The sequence below is a fragment of the Aptenodytes forsteri genome, unplaced genomic scaffold, assembly GCF_000699145.1.
Source record: "Aptenodytes forsteri isolate BGI_AS27 unplaced genomic scaffold, ASM69914v1 Scaffold193, whole genome shotgun sequence".
Lineage (NCBI taxonomy): Eukaryota > Metazoa > Chordata > Aves > Sphenisciformes > Spheniscidae > Aptenodytes > Aptenodytes forsteri.
Window position 1 is genome coordinate 12,759,953 of NW_008795405.1, and position 18,315 is coordinate 12,778,267.

The 18,315-nt window shown below is 34.2% G+C and overlaps 1 protein-coding gene across 1 annotated transcript in view; it reads left to right on the plus strand.

The window, feature by feature from the left end:
• The window catches only part of AK7 (adenylate kinase 7), a 32,216-nt gene extending 14,162 nt beyond the window's left edge, over nt 1–18,054 (plus strand). Inside the window, exons 9-18 of the mRNA XM_009280963.2 lie at nt 2,186–2,263; nt 3,006–3,155; nt 4,636–4,764; nt 5,071–5,212; nt 6,707–6,835; nt 7,863–7,931; nt 9,864–10,061; nt 13,458–13,678; nt 15,850–16,008; nt 16,696–18,054. Of these exons, the coding sequence (XP_009279238.1) occupies nt 2,186–2,263; nt 3,006–3,155; nt 4,636–4,764; nt 5,071–5,212; nt 6,707–6,835; nt 7,863–7,931; nt 9,864–10,061; nt 13,458–13,678; nt 15,850–16,008; nt 16,696–16,734 (1,314 nt within the window). The 3' untranslated portion in view covers nt 16,735–18,054. The remainder of the gene's footprint in view (nt 1–2,185; nt 2,264–3,005; nt 3,156–4,635; nt 4,765–5,070; nt 5,213–6,706; nt 6,836–7,862; nt 7,932–9,863; nt 10,062–13,457; nt 13,679–15,849; nt 16,009–16,695) is intronic.
• The last annotated feature ends 261 nt before the right edge of the window (nt 18,055–18,315 follow it).

Here is an 18,315-nt window from a genome sequence, read left to right on the forward strand (position 1 = left end):
ATGGTTTAGTGGGCATGGTGGTGTTGGGTCAACGGTTGGACTTGATGATCTTAGAGGTCTTTTCCAACCTTAATGATTCTATGATTCTATGAATATACACGGTCTCACTGGAAAGTTAATAGTTGAAGAGCCATTTGGTATAAGTGACCATAATGCAATTAGTCAACATACCTATGGAAGAAGCAAAGGTCAAAATAACTTTTGCAGCTATGGTCAACCATAGGAAAGAGCATTATATAAAAATGAACACAAAAGACATTAAAAATATTAAGTCCTTGGAAGAGAAGGGTAGAGGCTATTGAAACTTACATTATTAGCCATATAAGGCCATTGCATGCTACTTATTAAGAAAAGTTTGGGAAAGAGAAAATGAAAATCAGCACGGTTAAACTGTAGGTTGAAGAAAACAAGATGTCAAACTTCAAAAAGTAATGGGTATGTCCAGATGAAGAAAATAGAATAGAAAGGATCATGAAATCTGGCAGGATAAGTGAAAAAACACTTGAAGATCAACTATCAGGAAAGACTCAAAATGAATATCCTTTTTTCAAACACTTAAAGAACAAAAAGCCTGCCAGGAAATCTATAAGGCAAATTGATGATGATGGTATAAAAGGAGCACTTAGAGAAGACAAGGCATGGGTAAGAATTTGGAAGCATCTTAATGCTTCAGGATCTCTTTGTGGATAACTTGTTAGAGAATATGTATACAACTAAAGTAACTGTAGAAAAGATTATAGAATGAATTGACAAAATGAACACTAAGAAACCACCAGAGTCTTATAGTATTCAATGAAGAGGTCTGAAATAGCTCAAGGATGAAATAATTCTGAATTGCTAATTCACGCATACAACCTGCTGTTTAGCACAGTCCTGGCACTTGAAGGCTGGAGCATGATAAATGTGATGCCAATGTAAAAAGAGAGGTTTCTGAAATGTTTTGGGAATTACAGGCCAGTATGCCTAATACTGTTGGCTAATAACCAGGTACATTATTAGACATTACAATAAATTAAATGCATTAAAGGACACCCAGATACATATGATGTATTTGGGAAGAGTCAATGTGACTTTTGTAAAATACTTTTCCAAGAAATACTTTCCAAAAAAGTACTTTCAAATACTTTGGAAACCTCCTGAAGTTCTTTAACGTGACCAGCAAATGTGGATAAGGGTGAACAAGCTGATGTAGTCTACTTGAATTTCCCAAAGGCTTTCAAAGAAGTACTTCACCAAAAGCTGTTGAGGAGCAGCTAGGCACCCTAAGAAAAGTGGCTGGGTCCTTTCATGGGTATGTGATTGTTTAGAAATGGGAAATAGAGGCCAGGAGTAAGCGGACAGTTCTTGTAGAGACAGGAAGTTGCCAGTGGAGAGTGTTGCAGAGAGCGCTGCGGAGAGCTGTCTTGGTGGGCAGCTGTACCAGCCCAGGGGAAGACTGGAAAGGTACATGGGAGAGAAACACCTTGAGAGTTACTTAAATATACAGCAGCTATTTCTAGTTTAGGAAGTCTCTGAGCTGAAAATAGTTGAAGATTAGAACAGTATCTGGAAGGAGTATCATATATGCTTTTCCCATTCTTACTTTCATTTAGATGTCCCCTAATTGACATCATTGGAGATAGAACACTGGAATATATGTAGATTTGATCTGACGCTCTATGTCAATTTTTATGATTTTATGGAATCTAGTGGGGTTTTAAATGTATTTTAAAGGGCTGTAGGAGCAACTAAAAACTTCTGCCTAATGATGAAATGAAGATGGTAACGTGGAGAGTTATTGGTGGCATCGATCTGAAAACCCTTCCTGATTGCTAACAGAATTAAATACTTCAAGAACCTGAAGTGAAACTGCTAGGAAATAAAATAGGTCTCCAAATAGTCCTTAAGCAGTAGGAAGTTGTACATAGATTTAAGAGCTTCGGAACACTTTTCTGTGGTTTTGGGTTGTTTGTTTGGGTTTTTTTATTGCAAGTACTAAAGAGGAAGTGATATATAGCAAAACAAAGGTGCTTAACAGTAACAGTAAAGTTAATATACTGTTCTTTGATCTATTGCAAATCAGTATACTGATTTTTCGGGTATAGTGTAACATAAAATTTAAAGCACATATTATATCCACAGAAATCCTGTACATTTTTTCTAAGAATCTGATTTGATAAGTGTATTTATTTTTTTTTCTTGATAGTGTATCAGTAAAAATGTTGGACCAGGAAAAATTGAGAAGATTCCAAAAGAAAATGCATTCCTGAGCAAAGAGTTAACAGTTAGTACTTTTTTCCCCTTTATTGCTTAAGGAAAGGATGTAAACTTAAAAGTATAATGTCATGAAATATATAATTTCTTCTTTTATTTCACCAGAAAAATTTAACCCTAAACATGCCTAAAAATATAGAGAGTGAGTTTAAATTTAGAAAATAAACAAACTAAAATTTAATCATAATAAAACAGACTATTTTGAGGAGTTACAGCCTGATTTAGAAAAGCAGTGGAGCACTCATGTCACTGCTGCACTGAGCATACTGGAGCACTCTAACAAAACCTACACAAAACGATAAAAATAACAAAAAAGTTAATAATGAGGTGCTACTAAGGCTGATGAACACAGTGTACATACATTATGTTGTATTCATCTGTTTATCTGGAATGAACTGTTCTTAGGAGCAATAAACAAATTACAACCTTGGTAGTTTTAAGATGGTATTTGATAAATTTATGAAAGAGGTTATTCCCTGCAATATGAAACCTTTGTATTGTACAGAATAATTGTTTAATGTTTCATGTTCTAATAGTTCATGAGAATACTCAAATACAAATATACATTGAAAATGTTTATATTTTTAAAAAGCTTAAAATGTCTGGTTTTGCTTTGTGGGCAAACCTTCTTTCCCTATGCTTTAATTATTTCTATTCTATTCCCCTCCATTCTTGTCTCTAGTTTAAGCTAACAGTGTTCTTTTAACATGCATAGCTTAAATCTGTAAATAAATGTAGCTTTGCGCCCTCAGCAAATGCATTTGGATATGTTGCTTGTGAACCTGCGGATGGAATCTATGTTTCTGAAAGAGTCTTTCAACATTAAGTGGGTTGCTCAGGCAGGACTGGTGGAGAACATTGAACAAATCGTCAAGGAATACAAGCAAAGTCGAGGATTACTGGTACGCTATTTTAAAGTGCGCCTTTCTTTTTTTTTCCCAATAGAAATGGGTATATAAATACAAGCTTTAATTTAAGTAAAAATACATGGAAGACTGATATAGATGCAAAATAAGTGAACATAAAAACTGAAAATTAAATTGAAGAAGTTAAAAAAGAGGGAATATTAATTAAAACAATAATCATCGAGTTTTATTTCTTTTATGCCTAAAACTGAAAGCCTGTAAATGCAAATAAGCTTTCTGATGGAGAAGCTGCTGTTCTGAAACTAGTTTCTGTATGCAACATATGGTATTCGTGGTATATTTGGCTTCAAGAACACAATAAGTGTATCTTTTATTTAAGCTTTTTTATAATAGCCAGTAGTTAGGCGAGTATTTTGTGTCCTTCATTATATTTAGTGAGCCAGGATATTCAATTGCAATGTAGCTTTCATTTTACCCTGCTCTATTACGTAATGTACTGAGCAACTGTGCTGTTTCCTATGTTAGCTTAGTATTTAGAACTTCTGTATTCAAATGGGGAAAGTTATTCAAAGGTGCAGAAAAATGCTTGCATACATTCAAGTATTGATTGGTATGATAAAGCTGTTCAGCATGTTTAAATCTTGTTCAAACTTTGAACAAGAGTTCAGGAGGTGTAAAACAAAATACAGCTACTATCATTCGAGGTTGTTCGTTACAAATCCCTGCGTACTTCTGAAAGGATTATCAGATCTGTGTTTGGGTTAAACTACTGCATCTGAGTACGTATGCATGTAATTCAAAAAATTCAGTCCAAAATATAGACATACCAAGTGGCAAGGGGAGGGAAGGCTGGCTAGACCTCTGTCCCTGTCACTACTCTATTAAATTTGCAGACTTTGCACTGTCAGATTTACTGAATTAAGATAGGCAGTTAATGATGTACGATTTTGAGTTTGTTGCATAATATATTTAATAAGTGTATACTGGAATCTTAGTTACCCTTACTCATCTATGGGCCAGGTGGGCTGAAATGAGAAATTGATAATATCTTAAGATTGGGATGGATCTGAAATTTTTGAGGTCAAAATAACCATTGTGATGACAGCAACTCTACCTCAGCTGGGAAATAGAGCTATTGCACGTGTATAGTAGAATATCTGCCACCTCATTCCAAAATTCACTGCATCCTATCTGTGGGGTTGTGTTTCGTCTCTTTTGATCATTCAAACACTAACAGTGACACTATTAGTTGGTCTGTGGGTCTACTAAATAGAAGCATGCTTTTTCTCCAATGGTGAAGTTGTACATTTAAATTAAGTAACTGTGTTACTCGAAGCCTGTGGATGATATAGGAGATATTCAGTGAGAAATAAATAAAGGAATAAAACTAAAATAAATTTTCTGTTTTAATGATAATAATTGTTATTTCCTATTAGTTATAGTAAAAAGATTGTTCCTTTTACAAAAAAAATCCATATTGTTTGAATGATGTTATATCTTTATCTTTTTTTTCCAGCCTCTCAAAGTTTGCATTCATGGTCCTCCTGGGGTTGGCAAATCTACCATTGCTGAAGAGCTCTGCAAACACTACAAGCTACATCACATTAAGATAAATGATGTGATTTCTGAAACAATAGCAAATCTGGTGTGTTGCTGTTTTCTAATTTTGCTATTATTTTAATTTCTGTGATTTTAAAATGTTTGGCATCATTTAAAAATTAGTTATAATTCTGTTATTTTAGAATGGAAAACTCTTTTGACACACTGATCCCTCTGGGGGATGCACTGAACTCTTTTTAGAACCTGAAGGTTGCTCAGTATCTCACTGTCCAGGAGCATACGTGAAATGAATTGTTTAATTTTATTTTTTTTCCTTTTGTTACATCTGTGTATAAAAGAAATTTGGCTATGGAATTTCTGAGCCTATTCATATTTCTGATCTTGAATTCAGGAGAAAATTGTGGTTCCTAAAGAACTGGACTCTGACAGTGTGGGAGAAGAGGGAGAAGATGATGAAGAGGAAGAGGGTAAAAATGTAGAAGCAGCACACGAGTTATTAGCTAGAATAAAAGAAAGCATGGAACAGAATGCAGGTAGGAAATACAAAGTACTAAGGTGGGATTTAGGTAACTAGTGCAACCCCATGCAAATGGAAAATCAGGAAGTAAATTGGTGCTTCAGAACTTTTACATCCTATGAAAAGCAAGAATCATGCCCTGCCCATTTGTCTGTACCTTATTTAAAAATCAAATACAATGTTTTATATTATACATTATATACCTTGTATATCAAAAGTGATATATTTTTTAAATACTGTGGTGCTTTAATTGTAGAAGCTCCAACTTTCTACTTCTTTATACATTTTATATAATTCTTTTTACACTGTAAGTTGATATATAAGTAACAATGGTATACTCAGAAGCATTAAATTCTTCACCAGATTTTTTTAAAAAGATCATGTTTTCTTCTCAGAACAGGGAGCATAATTTATATAATGTAAAGTAAAAAGTTAGTGAAGCATGCCTTTATCAAATTTCCAAAGAAGAAAAGTATTTTAGTAAGAAAAAGAATTAGTACACTGTCATATGAGATTGTGGGGTTTTTTAAGTACCTTATATCTCATTTTGGCCATTTCTAAAAAGTAAATAGTATTTACTTGAAGCCTGTGAAGAATTTTAAAGTCTGCAGATTGAAAAAGGTCCATAAAAATTGCCATTACTGAAAAGTACTAATTTTCATCTATATATGAATAAAGTCATGTAGTTTTTGACTTAGTGCTTAACATTTTCCATGTGGTATAAAGTGATCCCCCTTAAAAATGCGTTCTATCACTAAAGGTTTACCTGGTTTGGATCTTGTGTATCTGCAAAGCAGAGAACTTGTAACACAGCCAAAAGCTTCAGTTATGACATCTATAGCAGCATCTCTTCTGCATGCCTTGCTTTGTTGTTTAAAATAATAATGCCTTTTAAAATAGTAACATACTTTCATGTTTACAAGGGTTTATAAATATTTAAGACTTTCAAAAGGCAAAGCAAAATAAAGTAGGAAACTGGAGTCAATGGTTGCAAAAGGACAAAAAATTAGGTCAAACCAAACTTTTTACTCCCACATATTTGCTCAACAATGTAGGCCAAGTTAATATACTGCTTCATATCTCAATTTATTAATCTGAAAATGAAACTTGTAAAACCTATCTCATGTTTGTTTTGCAAGACTATCTTTAAGTCTTACTGTTAATTGTAAATAGAAAATTATTGTTTTGTCACTTCTTTTTCTATAAATATTTCTTTGCTGCTTCTATTAAAATCTGACTGCATTATTCTAAAAAACCTCATTTCATGTTTAGTATCCTTAAAGTTCTAATATTTATGTCCTTGTAAACACAAATGTATTTTTCTTTTATAGCTACACATATTTCATAGATCGCTGACAACAGGTAATATACAGATCGTAACTCAAAATACATAAATTTTTTAGGGTCTAAATAGAAGTTTTTCTGATAAATGAATTAAAATGTTAGTAAAATAATTTCAGATATCTCTTTTCCATAAACTTGGTACCTATTAACCTTCTTTGTGTCTCAGGTCGTCTAGATGATCAGTACGTTGTTAAATTTGTGAAGGATGAGCTCAAATCTATGCCCTGTAGGAATCAGGGATATGTTTTAGATGGGTTCCCAGAGACCTATGACCAGGCAAAAGATCTTTTTAATTGTAAGTACTGCTCCTTTTGTTTTTATTGCTGCTTTTGTTTTTATTGCTGCAAATATTGTCATTATCATTATTGTTCTCAGTGCCATAGTAGTTGAAGTACATCAGTGCTGTAATGACTGCAGTGCAGGACACAAAATAAAGTTGTTTTCACGTGATGCTTAAAATGTAAGAAGGATTGTAATACACCTTATTTAATTGAAGCACAAGATAGTTTTCAGACTATCTTTGCTGGCAAAGTACTAAGTGAATGCACAAATATGGAGGATGCTTTCTTGTTCTGTGTTGGTCTACTCCACTCAAGCAAACTCTAAGGCAGAATTTCTTCATAATATTTAAGGGCTGCTTAATGAGGGGATCCAGCCAGTGCACCAATACATGTTTTGTGAGCCAGATTAGAGTGGGTATATTAGATCAGCTACAGTAGATATGACTTCAGAGGAGCTCTGCAACATACATTTCAAATTGTGAGCAAGTACTGTCCATGCATTAAGACCAAGAACCATCTCCATATGTAAATTATATAATGAGGTTTGAAGGAAAACAAAAAACAGTCTTGTTCAGCTTAATATGCTGGGCTGTAAATTATCATGCTCAGCTGATGCCCTTCAGGCAGTTCTACTGACTATTCAGAATAGCAGGCACTTAATGGCAGAAACCATTTTAACCATACTACTGTAAAACATTTCTACTCACTGTTCTGAGCCCTGTCTCTGGTTTTTGGCAGAATAATGTACTTGGCAGGAGGAGAGGCCAGGATCAGGACAGCAGTATGCACACATTTTAAAATTGTGTATGCATGTGCATACTTCCACTGTATAGGCAAACAACTATTAGTGTCCCAAGGTAGAATTCTGTGGTGGCTGGCAGCACGAATTACTTACTGAATTCTCTAAACTGGTGTCCAGATTAGACTAATTTCCAACAATTAGTATAATTTGAATATAGACAAACCTGTGTTTGTATGGGGCACATTTTTAGCAAATATATATATATATATATAAAAAAACATTTCTCACTTTTGTTTTAGTGGAAAGTGAAGATGAAGAAGAAGAAATTAGAGGCAAAATACCTAAATGTGATAAATTAATCACTTCTGGTAAGTTTGATAAATTTCTTTTTAAATAAACAGAGGAGTTTTCAAGTACTGCTGCCACCAACGAGAAATCTAAAATATCACTCCATCTGTTCATATTTAATTTAACATGAAATAAGTATCTAATCCATGTAATGCTGCTGCCTTCTTATTTGCAAGTGAACAATTTATCAAAAGGAAGGTTTTGGAGGTTTTGGTTCTGTTTGTGGGTGTTTTATTCTTTTTTTTTTTCTTTTTGTGAAAATGGCATCATGTTGGCTGATAACAATAGTAGCGACTGCCTTTGTTGTGATTACAGCTATTAATGGAATAAACATGAGCTCCTGAACTTGGCATATTAAAAAAACTAAGTTTATCTTTAGTGTGATATCTTGAAAGATGTTACCAAATTCATTTTAATGCATCAGTTAAGTTGGGAATTAAAATAGAGTGGTTTTCATCTATGCAGAAATGGCTTCATCCTGGTGTTTTCGCTATTCTTGATTTCTTTGGAAGTTTTGATTACATTCAAACAATACATTTGGCATATTTTGCATTACAAGATGTGTCCAGTTAGATAGTATAAAGATTGAATATCTCAAATGCTTAGTGTTTCAGTAAATGATAATTTACTGGCTTCAGTGGAAGTGATGAAAATTCAGAACTTTCTGAAAAATTCCTTAGTCCTTGCGCTTACATGAAGGGGACAAAGGTTTGACTGAAAAAGCAGACTGCTACTAAGTTTGTAACCACTTATGAATTGCTGATTTCTGAAGTAAACAATTTCTGTTATTCATAAACGAAACCACTTTTAGCCTCCATTTCAAAAGAGGAAATGTGAACGAATTATTATGATGGGCTGGAGAAGTACCACTTTCTCTCCCATAACAAGGACCTCAGGCACGGGATCTGTTTTAAAAAGATACCTTCTCAACCTTGTAGAAAGCTTGTTTTAGAAAACAGAATGGTCCAGAAAGGATTTTTGTTAGTTTGGGGAGGTTTTCTTCGGTTTGTTCTGGGGTTTTTTGGAGGTTTTTCTGGGCGGGGGGGAAGGCGGGAGGGGGGCTGTGTCTGTGCTTGATCCTTCAAATTTCTCTCTGGTGTCAGAAAAATTACTTCCTGGCTTTGTTAAATTAACAGGTTTCAGTAGTATTGAGTAATGATATTAATAGAAATATCAGAATATATTGTGATAAATTATATGAAGTCATATTTAATAAATAAAAATTGATTGTTGAGTTAATAAAATACTGCAAGATTCAGCGTAATGAAACTACAATTACGAGACTTCTGAAGTGAAGAAAGGAGATGGGTTTTTTTAGGGAACCTTGAAAGATTTCTGGTGTTTTTGTCTACCAGTAGTACTAAAATAACATTACACTAAATTTTATGGCATGTGGTGGCATAGTATCTTTGATGCACTATTCAATTTTTTTTTTTTAATTTATTTTAATTCAGCAGATACACCTTTATTTGTGAGATTAAAAATCACAATACAGGTTGATGGCTTTTGATGACTTGACAGACAAATGAGTTGTTAAATTTTCCAGTGTTACTTGCTGCTTTGGCTGCACCATTCATAGGAATTCATAAGAATCCTCCTATACTTATTACATGTATTGGTTGTATGATTGCTTTCACAGAAAATTTGGACTACACTACATTGCTGTTCTTAAGATTTTTGTGCTGCTTATTGCAAGAATAGTCTTGACAGTGCTAAGAAAGAATTTGATGAAATTGGAATATGTAGCTTCTTTACAGACATGTCTCAATATTGTTGGATTGCTCTAACTGCAGAAGTTGAATATAAGCATTTGATAATTAAATTCTCTATAAAGTTATATACAATTCACATCTATGTTCAATTGTGGTTTAAAATGTATTATTAACACGAAACAGGTAAGAAAGAGGAAAAACAATAATATATGGGTGCTGATAATGTGTTGTTCTTTGCAGAATTTGTTATTTCTTTGACTGCATCTGATGAATTCCTTATAAACAGAATAATAAATCTGCCTGAGAGAATTGTTGCTGGAACTCATTATACCCAGGACCGGTTCCTGCAATCTCTGAATCTCTTCAGAGAGTTCAACACAGACGATAAGACTGTTCTCAACTATTTTGATGAACTTGAAATACATCCTCAGTTTATTGGTATGAAATAATAAAATTATTAAATAAAATATGAATAAAAAAATTTTGTTGTCACGAATTTAACACTTGTGAAGATCATATAGTAAGTGTACATGTAAAAATAATATTTTTTAATCAATGTTGCAGAATACAGATACAACAAGCATTTAATTATATGCCTGCAAAAATATCTGTATACTCATAAGGATTCTGAATTGTTCTCATACAGTTAATCTGTTTTAAACAATAGGGGGTTTAATTGTTCATTTTTGCAGGCTAAATGATCAAAATAATTTTCTGACTTAGGTTACAGACCTCTGCGCTGGCATCCTTCCAGATTGGTGTAATAGTATATTTTCATGGACTTTCAAGATTATAGTTGCTTATATTTTTTCTTCAGACTTGTCCTTAGATGCCATGACAATATATGGGTAATCTGTAGATGATGAAGCATGAAAGAAAATGATTAGAAATTAAAGGTGGAAGGCTAGGACTGAATCTGTTTTGCACTATACCTGTATGTGAGAAAATTTGTCTTCCCTACACACTATCTAGAAAATTGTGGTCACTGGGAAATCTTGAGAAGATCACTATAATCTGATTACTCAAAAAAAGTGAGATCAGGGTGACAGCATTCTTAAGAAAAATGGTTTGGGTTTTTTTTTGTTTTTTTTTTGGCGGGGAGGGGTAGAAAAGAAATAACAAGGGGAAAACCCTGCAACTAAAATCAAACTGCTGATATTTGGAATGTCCATTTGAGATGAGTTATGAGAAGTTAATTGTTGAACAGCATCAGTCATAATTGATTTCCTAAGTTTTTGTATTTAATGTCAGTCATGGAAATTATCTTGAGAATAATACCATACCTGTGTCATTAGGAAGTGTAGCAGTGGAAAAAAATAGTGTGTTAGTATAATCATTTTAGAATTGAGGTAATTCTGCTACAGAAAGTAAATGTAAGAAATGGTAAATATTAAGGTCTGATGCCATCAATTGGTCATATTCTTTTCTTTTATACTTCTGGATATGCAAGTAGTAACACTGTCCAAGACCATGTTTTATTTTGGTGGGGGCTGTAAAGTGTATACTCTATGGTAGAATACTGAAGTGTTTTCTGCTAAGAATTATGCCCAAAGGTTACTCTTAAACTCTAGTCCATTCCAAATAAGGAAACTCGCTGGCCTACTAATTTTAATTATTGAGGTATCACAACTGTGACATTCAGTGACTTCCAGGTAATTTTCACATTCAGTTTATAGTGTTGATTCTCATCTTCAAAGGAGCATTGTCTTTAGGTCCTGTTTATCTCAGGGACTGCCTCTTCACCTATATTCACATCACTGATTGTTACCCACTGAAGTATGCAAGCATATGGCTTTCTGTTGTAAAATGGCAAGGACAGATTACAAAGATAACTTCAGTGAGGAACCTTCAGCTCTGCAAATACCCTTCCATTCTAGCTGATGTTCCAGTTGGTTTATATCAGATCCATAGAATTAAGTAGCATCATATTTAAGCAGAGAGCCAACTGCTTTCTCAGTCATATTCTGAAGGAATTTAGTGGGGAATGGTTAAAAAATTGTGCTTGATTTATTAAATATTGACTCAAACTAATCAAATCAAATCTTTCTTCCACCTTAATTTTAGAGAAAAATAACATATGACTTTATTAATTGCTTTTATGATTATTATTTTTTCTGAGTCTGGAATATGATTAGTACAAAGGAGTAGGCTTCAAGATTCTGGAAGCCCTACTTTGCTACAGTGACTCACTGCATGAAGTCTGCAAGTCAGTTATCTTGTCTTGTTTTTCTCATCTGCAAATCGGGGATGGTGACACAGGCATGTTAGATCATCTACAAAAAGGCATGTTAAAGTTGTAACAGCAATTTCCTTTGAAGATCTTAATTTATGAACTCCTTTTCTGGTGATCTTTCCTCTCAGTTAGCATCAGTGCTAACCTCATTTTTTATTTAAAAGGTATTTATTTTTGAGGATAAATGCAGTTAATTATGACTGCTGTAATATTTGCATTGTAATCTTACTTGGCCATCTAAGAAAAAAATGCAGTCTTTGAGACCTCAAATTCAATGCTGACAAAGTTCTTAGCAATACTTTAAATGACTAGAAAAGTGGTTTGCACTGTAATTTGTATATCCAGGTGCAGCTAAAAATTGCCAAAACAATGGACCGCTTGGCATAGAAAATGTATTATTCTTTGAATTTGGAATACTTCAGGAATGTAATTCCTGATTTTTTTGAAAGAAGAAGCTGTAAAAGAAATTTTATTATATAGAATTATGTTAGCTTTCTCCTCAATTCATTAGCAGAGTTTGGATTTCAGGTCCAAATCACAAACACTTAAACTCTTGGAATAATGGTGTTAGTATTGGACAGCCATCTTCTGTCCGAATTAGTGATTAGAAAGAAAAGAGAAGCATGCTTTGCCAATGTCTTTCAAAATAACTTCATAAAACAGAGGACTGTGGAGTAGGGACTACTAGATTCTCATCTAAATTCTGTATTCTAGCTGTTCTGGTTTTCCCCCTTCCTCTGCTTGCTCTTCTTACCCATTTCTGTGCCTTTACATCCCCAGTCCCTTACCACTGAACAAGCCCTTTATCTCTGTATTCTCTGGATACCTGAAAAGCCCACTTTTCCTCTTTTCCATGTATATTTCTGTACCCTTTCTGCCAGATGCCTCCGCACACTGAAAGCATAGAGCTCAGAAAGCCCTGAAGACAGTCCCCATTTTTCTGTTTTTTTTCTTTTGCTTCTTTTTTTGCAAGTTTAATACGCAAGTAGCCTCCAGCACTTCAAAGGGAGAAGGAATGAAATGAAAGAGGTCTTGCTCAGTCTCTGTGCTCCTACATGCAGCTACAGATTTGTTTTGTAGATATAACACAGTAAGAGTTCAACTAAAGATAGGTCTGTGTATTTCTAAATCTGTATGAGTGAAAACTTTGGAGTTTGTTGCCAAATCCTAACAACCTATTGTGTAACTGGCGGGGGAGACAGGGTCAAAAGCTGATAGTTTTATACATCTGGATAAGTTGACATAAGATTGGTGACAGGAACATCTCTGATAGTTGAATGACCTCATTTTCAAGTTTCAAAACTTAGGCAAGCTGCAACTGATAAACAGAATAGCTGTAAAAATTACTTTAATACATTTCTCCCTTACATCATCTTAAAAAGACAAACTATTTTAGCTGAAACTAGTAAAGAAAATCAGATGTAGAAAACTTCATTCTGTGTAGCAAAAAATTGACATTTATAAGCAACTCAAAGCAACATCTTATGCTTGAAAATTCAAACAATGTGACACCATACGTTTTTAGGTCTTGCAGTTATTTACTGATGTCCATTTATAATTGACAAAAGCCTTGAGAAGTTCTGTCTTGTATTGTTTAAAAGATGTAGCCAAATTTGAAGATCCTGAGAACAGATTTATTGTAAAAGAGATCATCAAGGAAATTGGGGAACCTCGGAATTATGGTTTGACAGATGAAGAAAAGGAAAATTTGGAACGCAAAGCAGCTGAGGAACGCCTTGTCAAAGAAGCTCAAGAAAAAGCTGAACGAGAGCGTAAAGAAACTGAGGAAAGGGCTGAAAGGATGGCAAATTGGGAAGAGTGGGTAGGTTAATACATATTTTTTGGAAACCATTATTATTTATGTGTTTTAGATGGCTTCCAGCAATCTGTTAGGTAAATACACTTGGAAAGTGTGGCATAAATTCTCTAGTTCTTTATATCATACTTTAGATCTGGTTTAGACTATCTTCACGGTGCATTTTGAGACCCAACCTAAAGAATATAGTCTCTTTTTGATTACAGACATAGCATTTTTTTTGCATGTTGGTATCACCATGTCTCTAAAATACTTTTATGATACTCTTCTTGTTGTTGCTGCGCCGTAGCTCTTTTATTTTACCATTTGTAAATATCTATTATAATTAATGGTGTTTTTCCATAACCAGTCTTCTAGGACTTTTGCATTTTGCTCACTTTACTTCTAAGCAGCTGACCAAGTCTTAATTATCATGCCTTTCAAACAAGATTTTTAACTCAAGACTGATCAATATTCCAGTCTGCATTGCAGAAAGGTTGCGGAGCCTGCAAGAGAAACACCTTTGAGAGCCAAGTCCTCAGTTCAGTGAGGACTACCTGATGCGGTCTGAAGGATGCTTTTTGTTTGCTAATACTTTAATAAGTACTTGGCATTTAGGCTACCTGACCTCACAGGATTGCACATGATGTTTTTTCCTTATTTACTTTGCCACATCTAAGGACATTTTAGGTAAATAACCTGAAGTGCGTACTATAAGAATGTTCTTGTTCACATCCAAAGTCAGGTTGTTTCACCAGAAGGCAGTTCTTCTATTGTCTTCTTCTAGAGCTATTTAAAAACAAACTGATCATTCCACAGAGGAATCCTTTTCTTACATTTGAATGCCCATACACATCTATGGGGAAATAATACTCTGAAATTATTCACTTTTAAAGAAGCATTTACATTGCTCTGATGTTGGCTTGTAAATACGCTTTCTTTGTTATCTCTATGCTTATTTACAGCCTCATTCAACATTAAATAGCGTTTTGTACTCTCTGTAAACTTATCTAAAAGATTAGTAAGGGTAGTTAACACATTTTTAGCTATACTCAATCCAAACCCATCTAACTTTCAAGAGAGCAAACTGTGCATTATTCAAAGCTAAAGTAAGTGTTTAAATAAAATGTGTGCTTAAGTTTATCCTTTTAAATAGGCAGATGCTCAGGAAATCTAAGCAACTATTCATTTGCCCTTGAGACTGTAGATTAGCTGCTGTCTTGGAGTAGTGACCAAAGACCACTTACAGAATGTATGCAGTAGCACTCCTGGGTTGAGTGACTAAAGTAAATCTTCTCCAGGTACTGGTATATTGGTTTTATCTGAACATTGCTTTTGTGTTATGCCTTGAGTACAGAAAAGCAGTCTTCAGAGTATCATCTGCTTGCTGTATCTATATACGATTCAGGCTACTGATGAATAAAATGAGAGAAGAGAGGACAATAGAAATGTTTTTGAGTAATCTTCTGGATAAAACTACTGCAAGTATGCATGGTATTGAATAGAAGAAAGAAAAAATCGCAGCAGTTTTATTTCCCCACTCCTCCTACTTTTTGAGTGTAATAATTTTATTTGATTTAACCTGAATTCAAGAATAAATTTAGCTGGTGTAAACAGATGTAATTTACTGTGGTTCTAGTTTATTTAACTCTCATGCCCCTCGAAAACTGACATAAATGAAATAAAAACAAAGCAAAGAAACCAAACCCAAAACAAATAAACAAACAAACCAACACAATTTAGTTATTTAGAGAGTCAGGGCTCTTTTCTGAGTAAAAATATTCTCCTTCCCCCTCCAGTTCAAAGAACCTTCAAGAAACCCTCTGCATTTGCAACAGTACTAATTTTTTGAAGTGATACAGTGTATTCCAACTATTTTGCCAAATACCTTACGGAAACAGGACCACTGGAAGACTTCAGAATAAACCTTCTTTTAGGTGTTAAAGAGAGAAAAATAAAATAATTTTACGAAGGAGATAATTTCAGTTTTCATCATGTTCAATCCTTTGTCCTCAGTGTGCCATGTACTCTAAATTTAATAAGCAGTTCATAGTTTTTCCTGCCAAGTTGTGAGTTTTAAAATTCTGTCCACAGCTTCTAATACTATTTTTTCTCTAGGCCACCATTATTATTTACTCAAGTGCTATTTGGTAGATGTTATAAACCTTATTCTTTATGATTTTGTTCATTATTTGTAGAATAAACATCTGGAGGAAGTGAAAAGACAAGAACAAGAGTTACTGGAGGCCCAGTCCATTCCACTACGAAACTATTTAATGAAGAATGTCATGCCAACACTTATGCAAGGGATAAATGAATGCTGTAGGATCAGGCCAGATGATCCCGTTGATTTTCTGGTAAGGTGATTACATTTTTTTTCTTAAATATGTTTGACAAAGCTTAATGAAAATATTCATGTAGACCCAAAGAATCTCAGTTAACATAAGGACTTATATTCTTTTTTCCCACTGTCATGATAACAATTAATTAACGCATAGTATCTGCAATTCTGGCGAGCAGTAATTGTTGTGAAAACTAACAACCCAGCAGCTACTCTTTAGGGAATCAATTGATACTGTGTATCAGTAAGGGTGTAATCCAGCTTTGCTAAACAGTAACAGGACAAGAATCACTACCAGAATCTGTTTCTCTTCGGTGCGTGCATTCTGCTCGTCTTACTTACCCTGCCAATTCTGTATTATCTACTCTCCTGGGCCCAGAAATCAGGCCCTAGGGTACTCCCTAGGATTTTCCATGGAGTGACAAATACTGTCATAAATAGCTCACTTCCTTCTCTTGCCCGTGATAGGGATGGGGTGACTGCTACCAAGAGAGAGAATGAGGTGGATGGTATTTTGGATGGTATTATTTATGGGGAAGAGGTTTCTCTGACATACCTGCCAGAATTTATATTTTAGAGCCACTTAATACTCTCTGTGATTTTGTTTAAAGCACTGTTATCCAATATATTTTTGTTATTTTGTGTAAATTTTAAAATTGGAGACTTGAAAACAAGTGTAACTTTGAAACTCTTCTGTTTATAGGCAGAATATCTCTTCAAGAACAGTCCTGATATTGAATGAGATGATAAACATTAAATCCTAACAGCTGTCGAAATTGTGAAGTAGAAAGGGAGAACATTCCTAATGCTTTTTAAAAAAAAATACTTAGTTTCTGAAATGATTTTTGTTTAGGCTTATTATGTAATCTCCATTTTTATTTCTTATCATTTACTACTATGTTTATTGGGTTTTTAATATTCCTTCTACAAAAGTACCATTTACTGCACATATTGATTGATGCGTTTACTCATCTGTATTTCATATGTCTATTTGAAACTGTGAACCATAAGAATCTGTTCTCTCTCCAAAATTTTCTTCCTGAACTTTTTTCAGTTACACATTCTATTTAAGCAATATATTCTTGTCCTGATCCATAGTGGATGTAGGCAGCTAGCCCGAGAAAAACTTTTCTTAAAAAAAAAGAATTTTCACTGAAAATGGAAATAAATAGAAGCAGCAAGCTCTCTTATTTCCCCTCCCAGCTACCAAGAGGCAAAACTTCACACAACATAGTCTTCTTGTGCTGCACTGAAAACTGATTGGATAAAGTTTCCCAGCATAGGTATGTCATAAAACCTGGGTTTTGATTTGGTATCAAACAAATGGATGTAGTTCCCATTTAATTCTTGTCATCATTCAGTATTTGATGCGTTTTTTACAGATTCTTGAAGAATCTAGACTTCCCAGCATGTGGCTGTCATTCCCTTTTTTATTGACTTCATATACCTCTCACAGAAACTGTCAATATCTATGCTGACTGAGCTGAAACTGATACCATATTTGGTGTAAAACAAATACAGGATTTTGTCAAAACAGAAAGCAAGGACTTTGGGAGAAGGGGGAAAGAAAGAGGAAGAAGTGAAAGAATGGTGATATAGAAACATTTTACACTTATTTTATCTATTACTTTTAGTATTAGAATTTTAGACGTATTAATCCCCAACGTTCTTATTCAGATATATCAATATTTTTAGAGAAACAGTCTTATTTCAGCTGTTTTCACACAGCCAAGTCAGTGATGATAGCCAGGAACAGAGTTCAGAATCATCATCTCCTACTTTAAAGAAACGGATTTCTTTGGGATCTAAGTCTCCTATATGCTGCCAGTCCACATTGCCATTTATCATGTGAGGCAGTTGAAGGTGGAATAATCGGTAATTTTAGAGGAATTTTTAGTTTGGGAGTCCTATTTTTCAGAGTGAAGATGAAAATAGGACACTAAAAAAAGGAGATAAAACAGGTTTGGTGGTTTATTTGGGGGTTTTCTTGGTTTTTTTTGTTTTTGCGTAGAGTTGCTGTAACACATTTACTTTTCTAAGAATAAAGTTTTGAGCTGATCTGTAACGAGTGTGATTTTTTTTTTTATTTAAAATTTTCTGAAATTTATGCAGTCTCTTACAGGCAGAGCTTTCAAAAACAATGACTAGTAAAGGATCTCTTCGCTCTGTGTGCGGCATAAAAAAGAAAATAAGCTCCACGCAGGTAGGTCTGAACAAAAGATACGCGCAGAGCTAGCTTTGACCTGAAACCCTTCATTTTTCAGAGGAACAGAGCGGGGGACCGATGCGGGTTGCGCTCGGCCCGTGTGAGCCGATTACAAAC